This window comes from Dendroctonus ponderosae, unplaced genomic scaffold, assembly GCF_020466585.1.
Source record: "Dendroctonus ponderosae isolate FM_Combo_2020 unplaced genomic scaffold, Dpon_F_20191213v2 Dpon_F_20191213_1, whole genome shotgun sequence".
NCBI lineage: Eukaryota > Metazoa > Arthropoda > Insecta > Coleoptera > Curculionidae > Dendroctonus > Dendroctonus ponderosae.
The window spans coordinates 33,846,866-33,858,858 of NW_026017110.1; the positions used below are offsets into that span (position 1 = coordinate 33,846,866).

At 35.7% G+C, this 11,993-nt stretch overlaps 2 protein-coding genes across 11 annotated transcripts in view; both read left to right on the top strand.

Moving 5' to 3' along the window:
- The window catches only part of LOC109541407, a 64,172-nt gene that overhangs the window by 17,218 nt on the left and 34,961 nt on the right, over nucleotides 1-11,993 (top strand). The window lies entirely within an intron of this gene.
- The window catches only part of LOC109538367 (ubiquitin-protein ligase E3A), a 27,228-nt gene that overhangs the window by 9,990 nt on the left and 5,245 nt on the right, over nucleotides 1-11,993 (top strand). For 4 of the 5 annotated variants that reach the window (XM_048670276.1, XM_048670277.1, XM_048670279.1 and 1 more), the window contains 6 exons: nucleotides 2,548-2,815; nucleotides 3,298-3,506; nucleotides 6,693-6,921; nucleotides 7,006-7,127; nucleotides 7,630-7,797; nucleotides 9,804-9,959. In XM_048670276.1, the coding sequence (XP_048526233.1) occupies nucleotides 2,548-2,815; nucleotides 3,298-3,506; nucleotides 6,693-6,921; nucleotides 7,006-7,127; nucleotides 7,630-7,797; nucleotides 9,804-9,959 (1,152 nt within the window). The remainder of the gene's footprint in view (nucleotides 1-2,547; nucleotides 2,816-3,297; nucleotides 3,507-6,692; nucleotides 6,922-7,005; nucleotides 7,128-7,629; nucleotides 7,798-9,803; nucleotides 9,960-11,993) is intronic. The other variant, XM_048670278.1, reaches the window with a different exon arrangement.

Sequence of the window (11,993 nt, forward strand, 5' to 3'; positions counted from 1 at the left end):
TTTGAATGCTTAAGTATTCCAATATGCTACCAATTAAACATGGAACAATTTTAAAATAATGCTTAATAACAAAGTTGAAATTTGATCTTCAACTGTTAATATCTTCTAGAAATTTTCGAAAAAAAAATCTTCAATATTTTTCTCGTGGCGGCCGAATGACGCCAATTTTGACTCACCCTGTATAGTCAATGATGGATTTTTGGCTACTTGTATTACAAAAGGTGTATGTATGTTCATCTTTATGTTGGAAAAAGGTGTTATTTATTCTTAGATTATTTCTGGAACAAAATTCGATTAGGGACTCGCCGTTCTCATTGAGGGTTGGTTCTTTAAACTTCTGTTTTACACCTGGAATTTCTACTTTGCCAATTCGAGCATTAAAGTCGCCGAGCAGTATTAATCTTTCGCTGTTGGGTATTTGGTCTATACTGCTTTGTAGTGAGTTATAAAAGCTTTCAGCGTCTTCTTTTGGCTTGAATATGTCGGGCGCATAGATGCTAATTAGATGTAGTGGGCCCTCGGGGAATGCCAGGTTGATTCTTAGGATCCTATCATTTACGTATTCTATGTTTTCAATAATGTCAGAGTACTTATCATGTATAAGAATATCCACACCTGATTTAACGCGGTCTTGCTTTGGTTTTCCACTGTAGGCAAAGATGTAATCTTGGTATTTGATGGTTTTTCCTTTAGCTGATGCGTTTCCATTTCCATAATCATCTCCTGATCTCTACCATTCCAGAAAGTGATATTTCAGCAGGCAAATCTAGTGGGAATAAATTTTAGTTTTTGCGTTGTCCTTGTCCTTGTCCTTGTTCTTGACCTCGCATGGGTCGTCATCGAAATCCGTCCATTATCCGAGGACTGACCTTTGTTTCTGTGAGCTATGATTGTTTTTTTGCCCTAGGCAAGTATCTTGGAACCCTCCACACTTTATCCGGGCTTGGGGCCGGTAACAACTGACGAAACTAATCAGTTCATTCCGTCCCAGCTGCAGGCGGTGTTCCCAATATATCCAAATATATCCGAAAGTTGATAATAACAGAATGTACGGTGTCAGAGTTTTATGTTTTATACATTTTTGTCAATAATTGCATATTTGATCTAGGTTCAAGCGAGCGTTGTCGGCGATACTTTTCATAATTTTTTGTGCCACACTGTATGTACATTTATATTAACCACAAATATTTGCAAGCCTTTCTATGCTAAAAAAATATATGCCGCCGTGGCTGTTTCTCTTAAGGCGGGTAGAGACATGCTACAGAAAACAATCAAATCTGGACAGCAGTTTACAGCAATTTAATAGTGTATCATTACAGCGTCTCATCTTATCTTCTACTTATCATACAACTCATACTTAATAAATAATGAAAGACCGAATAAAAAATATAATGTTGTTTTAGTGATTCTTCAAAATTATATTCACAGAATGCAGAATATTTTGCTGCACGTGATTTACTACTATTTATTGCCTCGACGTACACAAATTCATATACTCCCGTATACAAAAGTCAAGTGAATTCAATTCAAGACATATTCATATTCTTTCTATAATCAAACGCAAGGTAGCTTTACAACGCAATGTAGGTCTAGGCTGACTGCACTATGCTCCTCCACGCCTCCCAATCCTCCAAAACGTTCGTGTCCAGAGGGGAATTGATTTTCGTGAGATCTGCTTTGATGTTGTCATTCCATCTCCGTGGCGTGGTCTCCCAAGGAACATTTTTCTCGACGGTCTCTCCTCCCACACAAGTTTCGTCAGTCTGTCATCTCATAGTCTATGAACATACCCGTAACATCTTAGGCGCTGGGACTTAATTTATTTGACAATATTCCCGTCGCCATAAAGCTGATCAATCTCGGCGTTTGTCCTGATGCGATACTGGTTGCCATTAGGGTTGTGGTGGGGACCAAAAATGTTCCTTAGAATTTTTCTTTGAAAACGCCTAAGTTTTTTCTTCATTAGCCTTGGTCATTGTTAATGTCTCACGCCCATAAGCTATTATTGATCTTATAATGCTTTTACAGACTCTCACCTTTGAGGTTCTTGAGTTGCTTTTCGATTCGAAAAAGTTATTTAGAGAGAACAGACCTTGAATTCTGCCTTTTATCCTCCATCCTTACATCTAGATGATAAATATAATTATAATATATATAATAAAATGATAAACATCCACCTTTTTTACGTGGAAGAGTTGCAGAATTGGTTCTGTTAACARCAATGGTGTAGTTAATAAAAATGTTCTTACGGCATGAAAAAGTTACGTCTTCTTAAAATTAGGAAAGAGACCCCCGACTAATATTTAGATTCCCCACCCGAAATAACTTGAGCAGACCGCGGTTTATGCAAAACATTTAATCTTCCCAATAATTATTAATAAAATGTACCCAACTTTTAACTGCCGTTTTATATGCGGTTGTTATCAAATTAGGTTATGTTAAATTTTGATGTTTTTGCTCCAGGAATATGTAGCTTTGTCTTGTATCATTAATAACGAGACATCCAGTATATGGGGAAAGCAGCGTTCTACATTTTTATATTTTCAGATTCTATATTACTCCAACATTCTTGCCGGGGTTTTAGAGCCTCCATATCTAAGATATGTGGATTACATGAACGATTCCATGGATGAATCTTTCCTATCAGTTAAGCTCAGCAAAAGTATAGCTCCAGAAGACTCTCTGGCCACCGTCCTTGGTGTCAATATTTTGGATTGTCGGAAGCCCTTTTTACCATATTCAGAATTTTATAACGAACCTTTAAGTGATATGGTTGAGATGGATCGAGATTTTGCCAATTTCAAAAGTGAACTAGGTAAGCTTCAGCAAAATAATTCAAGATTGTCAAATGCATGTTCGCCATTAATACCACCTAAATTTTAAAATTTATTTTGATGATAATAATAATTATTATTATTTTGATGATAATAACTTTATTTTCATAAAAAGTTTTTATCAAAGTAAAAAAATATACAAAAATTATTTGAACAGCTTTGCAGCTAGCCTTAGCAGCGCCTTGTATGTACGATCTTTTGATTCCCTTATTGTTGAATTATTACTCTATGCTCTGTGCATTCTAGTGGCCTTGATATTGATGCAAGTGGAAACAGTTCGACGTACTTTCTTAAAATAATAGCTTCAATTCACTAATATTCATATCAATGAGCAGTCAACGGTGATGCACATATTAATTGAAGCTAATCGCACAGGTGCAATTTACTAATGCCAGCTTTTTACCAGAGTGTAAAGGTCTTTGTTCATTATCCGTATTATACTAAAATGAAATATCCCATACAGGTATCTTTTCAGGAAAATTCAGTTTTATGAATTACCCGTTTATTTTAACGCCAGCTACAAAAACAATGGGTCTTTATTTCGATAATAGAATAAGGATGTATTCAGAACGGAGAATCAGCATACTGCAAGCTGTTACTGGACATCCTTCAAATCCTTATTTAAGAGTTAAAGTACGAAGAGATAATATTATTGATGATGCTCTTGTTGAGGTAAGTAGTAGTAAATGTTAATAGCAAAGTCTGCTATTTTACAAAATACGCCAAATAATCGTTTTTTCAACCATTTGGTGTTTTTTAATTAAAAGCTCTAAATAACATATCAATAATAACATAAAACAGAGGCAAATGATTTATAACAAATGTTATAAATGTTTATATTATGAACTATTAATTTATTTTATGTTATGAAATATGGTCTAGAACCCAAAATCTTCGTGTATTTTAACTTTCCCTTTTGTGCCTAATCCATAATAATGAAAACAGAAGCAATTTGTTAATCCTATTTTATGGTAAAGTTTAGTTTTCATTATTAAAACTTACAATAAATTCAACATAAAATATAATATGTAAACAATGAACGTCAGGCTAAAAATCATACGATAATCGTATAAAGTTATATAGTAACATTTTCCAACTTGGTACGAAGCCGGACGAATTGACAGATCTCCCAACCAATAGAAACACTTTCGTACCATCGTACAAACGGATGCATGGGACACGAGATTAACTGTATCTGACAAGGTACCCATTTTAAAAGGTTAATGTAAAGTTACTAAACTTAAAACGCACTATTCTAATATTACAAAATACTATATTCGTTCGTAGTTCCAATATTATGATCTACAAGTTACGGGCCTTTGAAAGTCCATCCCGAATAACTTCTATTACTAAATAATGACCGCAGAAATTTTAATTAAATATGTTTTTAAACAATATGTGAAATATAGGAATATCATTGAAAGTTAGATCAGTTTGTAAATTGTGGTTTACATTTAATTTTGGGTATAAATTTTAAAAAAATTATTGAACCTTTCATATTGATTGTATTTCGAGCGGTTTTATAGGAATGCATGATTTAAATAATAAAGACATGGCGAGTCATAATTAAGTGTACAAACTTAAAGTAGATTATGCGATCAAAACTAATGTTATTATGGTAAATGAATCAGTGCAACAATGCTTTGATACGAAAATACTAGATGTTAAATATTTATTAAAAAATTTAAATTTATTATATTGGAAACGATTGGAGATATTAAATGTTGTATAAACTGACAGAAAACTCTGGTACTTTTCCTTATGTCTAAACATTAATTTTATTTTTACCAGTGGCGTTTATAAGATCACGGGTCCATATTAAATTGTTGATAAAAATTGCTACGCCAGTTTTTGTTCGCCAATCCATTAACGATTGAAAAATTAAGACCGTGGGCGTGCGTCTTATCAATTTATTTAAATAAATTATTATTTAGTATTAAACAATTACAGTAATAGTGACAATAAAAACATGACGTCTAGCGGAAACTTCATAAAATGTTTAATTTTCAATAAAAAGAAAATTTATCAACAAAGAACAATAAGCAACTATTTTGATTACAACATACTCAGTCGGTTTGGAAATGGTCTCCTTTCCGTCCGTCTCGGGAGGGCACCAAACGCTGCCGAAAGATTTCCGCCGTACTTATTCCGGCGACAATCGGTCCCATTCCCGACGCAGCGACCGCTTAAGCGACTCGAAAGTTTTGTGGCATGTAGCCCAGGACCTGGTCTCCAAAGTAGACCACACATTGTAGTCTATCGACTTGAGATCTGGCGAGTAGGGCGGCCATCCCGCCGACGAGATGAAATCCGGAAAATGGGTCCTGCACCAATCCTAAGTCGCTTTCGCCTTGTGAGCCGGAACGGAGTCCTGTTGCAACGTCCAATCCGCATGGGCAATGCTGCTGCACCCACGGAAGCACGACGGGTTCGATGATGTCACGGTGGAAGACGTCTTTATGATTTTGACCCCCGGTTTCACGAAAGCGAGGGAGAGTCTTGCCTCTGGCGCAAATTCCGGACAAAACCATAACGGCCGCGGGATTTTGGCCATGCTTGACGATGGCCGATATGCCGGGGGCCTTCGCGGACCACCTTCTATCGTTCTGATGATTGTGGGCTTATTGCGCGGTGAACATCTTCTCATCTGCGCTTTCTGCCACTTCCTGGACGGGGACTAGTATGGCCGAGTTCTTTAAACCTCTTGTTGGTTCGTCGGACGTTAGATTTGTCGATTCCAAGCGTCCGCGCAATATCGATCGGATGCTTTTTTAACTTATAACGCCAAAAGTGTTTCTCATTATTTTGATATGTTAGTAAAGTAGCTAAAGGTGTTAAATCAAATTGAAACAGAACGTAGTATTTTAAACGGAGAATCGAATAAAAACTTTCTAATTTAATAAATATTCATGTCACATTCGTGAGAATTTGGTTGTCATTTTTGTGTTGTCACCCCGTAAACTTGAGACTAAAAGTAATTGAACACTGAAGTAAATATTCAAAATATTAAATATTTTCTTCTGGTATCTTCACTCGTTTGTCACCCTGTGTCGTGGAAGGTAGCTAGCTCTTTTGGACTGGTTCATTTGCTAATTATGACTCACACCGTATAATTGAATATCAAGCAATAAGCAAAAATAAGTCTATAAGTTTTTCAAAGATGTTTATATATGACGGAAAACTTGCCAGGTCGGCACAATTCATCATAAACACTGCTAGAGCTAATATATTTGGGAAATAAACTGCACATTTTTTTCAGTTTCATTCATTCAACATGTTTGCCGCACTCTCCAAGTAACTCTTTAGAATGACGCCAATTTTGAATCACTCTATAAATTGTAATTATTGAACTAAATGATTCAAATATGTTTTTAGTGAAATTACAGATGTTCATTAAAGTGCTTCAAAATAAATAGAAACCGTACATTCTTGGTTTAACTTGATTTTTTCAACATTGTCAAAACATGATTTTTCATCACAATTATGCGAACACGATTTTCGAAAATAACTGTCTGTCAATCTCTTCTTCATTAACCACATATGAAAAACATTACAGTGTAGTAAAGGAAACATTAAATTCGATTTAGAAGTTTTATAAAGATTAAATTAGCTTTGGCTAAATTAGCATAGCCAAAATATAATTTCTAACAGTTTTAGTTTTGTTTAACCTAAACAAAGCTGACTACAAAACTTATATTGCTCAAACCAATAAATATTTGGGATTCGAAGGGCAATGACTTTAACTACCAGATTATTCTGTATAGAGCCAAATTTCTTTTGTCATGTTGTTGTCATGTCTTAATTGTTTGTGTTGATACTTTGGATAGCCTGAGGATACGTAAGTGTTTAAATTTTTAGCTGGAAATGATATCTATGGAAAATCCCAATGACCTAAAGAAGCAGCTAGTTGTGGAGTTCGAAGGAGAACAAGGTATTGACGAAGGAGGCGTTTCAAAAGAATTTTTCCAGCTAGTCATTGAAGAGATTTTCAATCCTGATTATGCAATGTTTACCATGCAAAACGAATCACAAACCGTTTGGTTTAATCCCACAAGTTTTGAAAGTACTGCTCAGTTCACTCTTATCGGTAAGCATTATCACATCAATGCTATACTTATCTTTCATACTGTCTTGTACTACGAGGATAATACGAGGCTTGGAAATATTTTAGGAATTGTTTTGGGCCTAGCAATATACAACAACATAATTTTGGCTGTTAACTTTCCCATGGTATTGTACAGAAAACTAATGGGAAGAAAAGGATCTTTTGAAGACCTGGTAGACTGGAATCCTGTAGGTCCTTAGATAATTAGTGCTAACAATCGTTTTTTTTTTAATGTTGTGTATCCACGACCAGTGAATTAGGAAGGTCTAATACCTTTGCTTTCAGTGGATTAGAGGCCTTCTGATACCATTGGTCAATTATAATTTATAACCAATAAATAAACAAGCCAGCCATTGTCGTAAAAACACTTTTGATGATATCTAGTTTTCAACTCAGTCGAAATGTTTTCAATATACTTTTATAGAGTTTGGACATGATGGTGGATAAAATGTTAAACTACATAAGTGATTTACATATAACCTTTAATTACATCAAAAAAGCATAATCTGCCTCAAGAATATTGTATGGATTAAAGACTTGTTAATTTCCTTCTATAATGAATAACCATTAGATTGCTTTATCAGAGAATGTAGGATTGAGTGTGACGATATGTGGGGTGTTGGATTTGATCGTTAACACAATGTGGATATGAAAATATGACAAAATTAATTTACACGATTGATGTTTCAGATTTTATACAGTAGTTTGAAGCAAATGTTAGAATATGAAGACTCCGATTTGGAGGAAGTGTTCATGCAAACGTTTAGGATAAGTTACCAAGATGTGTTCGGGACCATTATTAATTATGACTTGAAAGATAAGGGAGACAAAATCCCGGTTACACAAGAGAACAAGTATGTAAGTATCAACTAGAGGAACAAATTATTCACGTTATCGCTCAATTTGGTTTGATAATGTTTTGACGAAAAAATATGTATTTTTATCCGATTTTTATTTTACAAAATACACTGGCTGTCTAAATTTAGGGCTTGAGTTTCGATTGCAAATTATTTACTTCAACATTTTGGTAATAAAAGTAAAAAAGTAAATTAATTTTAAACTTAAACCAAACAACATTAAATGTTAAGTAAAAATTAAGACCACATATACCGGGTGTAACATTTAACCTGAGACATCTTGAATAATAAGCACTCTACGAAAAAATGTTTAGTATCCAAATTGTATTATTCCGCGGGGGAAATACTTTGATGACAAAATTAGTGTTCCTCTACCTCCCCTTGTGGGGGAAGGTAGCAACATTGATTTTTAATGGCACCCCCACTTTTTATTACAGATTTAGATTCTACGGCTAAAAACACGATAGATCTCGCTATAATCAACTAAATTTAATTTTCCTGTCGCTCATGGCTTACGGGAATGTTTGGTAAAATCTTCTTAAAAAACGCTGTTGCTAGAGATACATATTAATAACACAGTTTTATTTGATGACATTTTTGGTTCAAAAGTCAAAGAAAAAGAAATAACTTGAAGAATCATCTAATTTTAATCAGTTAGATTTATTTTGGTATTAATGCTTTATGAGCAGGGAGTACATGACTGTACAAGAGAAAATTCAAATCGTTTTTGCTTATGGAAAAACTGGCAGGCATATTGATAATGCTATCAACCTCTACGCTCAGTCTTTGCCGGACAAAGTGCGTCAAGCTTCTTTCGTTCGAGTTATCAAGCAGTTTTCTACTGAAGGAAGTGTAAAGCAGACACGTAGAGCTACAATTTGTGGAGCAGACAATCAAGTAGCAGTCTTTGATGCTTGTCCTTATAATCCCCATGCTAGCACACGAGAAGTATCACTGCATTAAGGTATTTCTCATATGAGTGTGTGGCGAATGTTGAAAGTTGAAGTTTCATTCGTATCATATCTCTTTACACCACGACCTCCATGGGGAAGATTTTGAAAATCGGGTAAATACAACAATACCCTATTTTGTTTGTTACGTATTGTTTTCCGACGAATCGTCATTTATAAGTCACGGCAACGTTAATAGACACAACATGCATTACTGGAGTGAAGAGAAAAAGCGAAAATCCGCACTCTCTTCGACGAGTTGAGTACCAGCCCCCCCTTGGACTGTCAACGTATGGGGTGGAATCATTGGCAGTAAACTTATCGGTCCGCACATAATTGAAGGCAACTTTAATGTTGACATGTACCGGACATTTTGGAAAACGAACTGCCAACATTGGTATGGTATTCCATGTGGTTTCAGCATGATGGTTATCCAGCACATTATTCGGTGGTAGCACGAGAAACCATTGATCGTAATTGTAGTGGTAAATTTAGTGATCGTTGGATCAGTAGAGCTGATCCGGTGAACTGGGCTGCTACATCACCAGATCTCACTTTGCCATATTTCTTTATGTGAGGCTATCTTAAAGACAAATTTTATAAACAAATACCAAGGACACGTGAAGATATGATTGTACGAATAAGAAATGCTTGTTGTCCTCGGTCGTTCGAAATACGAATTGATAAGTATTCAGGTTGAAGGCCATCATTTTGAGCACTTACTTCGTTAAAAGCTAACAGTAAAGTGGTTTTTTTTTTAGTTTTAAAGCAGATTTAGCCAAACATTCCGGTAAGTTATGAGCGACAGGATAGTGTTTTGTCGTTTATAGTGCCATTTAAAAAATCAAAGTTACCCACTTCCCTCCAGAAGGAGGGGCAGAACAACACTAATTTTGTCATCAATGTATTTCCGCCGCAGAATAATACAACTTTGATACTAAACATTTTTTTAAAGTGCTTATTATTCGAGATATTGAGATATGTCAGGTTAAATGTTACACCCGGTATAATTAATTTTAAATACATTGGCAAGAAATTTGATGTATTTTCTATATAGGAATTCGTTGAATTGTACGCCGATTTCTTGCTAAATAAATCCGTAGAGAAGCAATTCAAAGCCTTTTATAAAGGCTTTCAAATGGTGGTGGATGAATCGCCTTTAGAACAACTATTCCGTCCTGAAGAAATCGAGCTGTTGATTTGCGGAAGCAAGGTAAGACCTGTGTGTTCAATTGCAAATTATTTGCATATAAGGATTAGTGTAGTCATGAGAGAAAAATCAATCATCATTATCCCGCTATGCAATGGACAATATCACCATCCTTGTAAAGTTCTTGAATTTCGACATTAGTTCTAATTTGATATTGGTCAGTGATGGTATCATAGAGTGGCCCAAACTTTTTTCTGAGGATCGTTCGTTCGAAGCCTCTGAGATTTAATTCGTTTGCTCGGGTCACCTTGGTCAAGGATTGTTCAGCGGTCCAACTATCATTAGATCCGAAGTGGAACAGACCTGAGAACTGTTGAAGAACGGTGAAGGTCCAGGACATGATAACATTTATGCAAGTGCTAAAACAAGTGGATATGCATCATTTAACAGAATATATCACTCCACAAACTACCGGAAGATTGACTAAGATCGACTTTATTATCTTCATTATCGGTTATAATTCTTAAGAAAAATACCATCAAACAGTGTGAGGACTTTAGATCTATTAGCCTAAGGCTAGGCGCAAATTGAGATGCGCATGAGGCGACCCGACGAGCGTTTGAAGCGAACTTACTTCACGCGTAGGTCCAAGGTCCGCAAAGTTGAGACGCAGTGCGTATCAATGTCAGTTAGATCGGATTTCGGTTTGCAGTCAATATGAAGAAATTAAGATTAAAATACATTTATTTGAAATTTTTAAGTTCAGTCAGATGGTGAGGCTAAAGAAGAAATATTGATTCTGGTCTTTACTTTGGCTTTCATATAGTTCGTATGTTTTGTATCATACACCTCCTGATTTCCTCCGACTATTTCAACTAACCTCTCTTCTGCCATCTAAAATCATTTGCAAATCATGATTGCTTAGATGGCAGTATTATGTTAACCGACTTAAAGGCCCATTTACAAACTTGCCGCTGCCGTTTGCGCTACATAAGGCGATTTATATACTTGCCGTTACCGTTTGCTGTCAGTCGAATTTTTAACCTAAAATCTTGCCTGTTGTTATTGAATGTTTTAAATCAGCTGATTTGGTCACGCACACCATGCAGCTGATTTGGTCACGGGACACGCACACCATGCTCTGCCCTTAAAACACACAAGCGGATAGCCCCAGCACACGGCATAATGGTACCGTTGACGTATCACGACTGGCAACCAATCAGCAATAAGATTTTCTATATCCTGTCAACCCTGGGGGGATGGTTATTTTAATGTATTTGGTGTTCCTGAAAAAAGGCTGTTCTGTACTTGACACGTAGATAGAACCTGGTGAAAAAATGTGACTAAAATTTGTGGAAAAGAGAAGCAAATTCAGACGTATAAAACACTGCGTACAGTTTTAGAAGAAATTGAGAGAAATGCCTTTAATTTTATGATCAAGTCAGCCATTTCTCACTTAATAGGAGATTCTGCGACAAAGCCATTTGGGTAATATTTTCAAAAGGAATATCTAACCTACTGAGTCATGAGCTTATTGTTACAGGTTATGTTCAGGTTTGAATACAAATACCTATGCTTTTGGAACGGATGCATAGAACCCTCAAATACATTTATTTCCATAAGAAAAATAATAAAAGACTGGATACAATGTTGTCTGTATTAATTAAACTTGAATTAAAATAAATATATTCCTAACCAAGAAGGCCGCCAAAAAATTGGCGCCCTCTTTAATTACTAATTGAGTATTTATTGTTATATTAAATACAGGGTGTTTCTGAATAAAATGTTCTAAAGTTGAGATTCGATAGACCATGATGCATTTTTTTTTTCTTTTTTTTTTTCCGGTGAGGTTTGGGAAATGCTCTTTTACGCACTCCCAGAGCTGGTGGTCTGTCGCTGTGGTGTGTGTGGGACTCCAGCTAAGCTGTTTACCCACTAAAACCCTTTCCTCGCCGCCGAGGTGGTGTTTGGTCTCGCACCGCGGTCATTTCTGTCCTATTGGGCCCTCGTACTTTTACTCCCTCATTATCCCTGTATATTCAATGAATTCCAGAAGAGTCTTGAGGGGAGTTCGCATGATCTGATCTGGTGGAATTT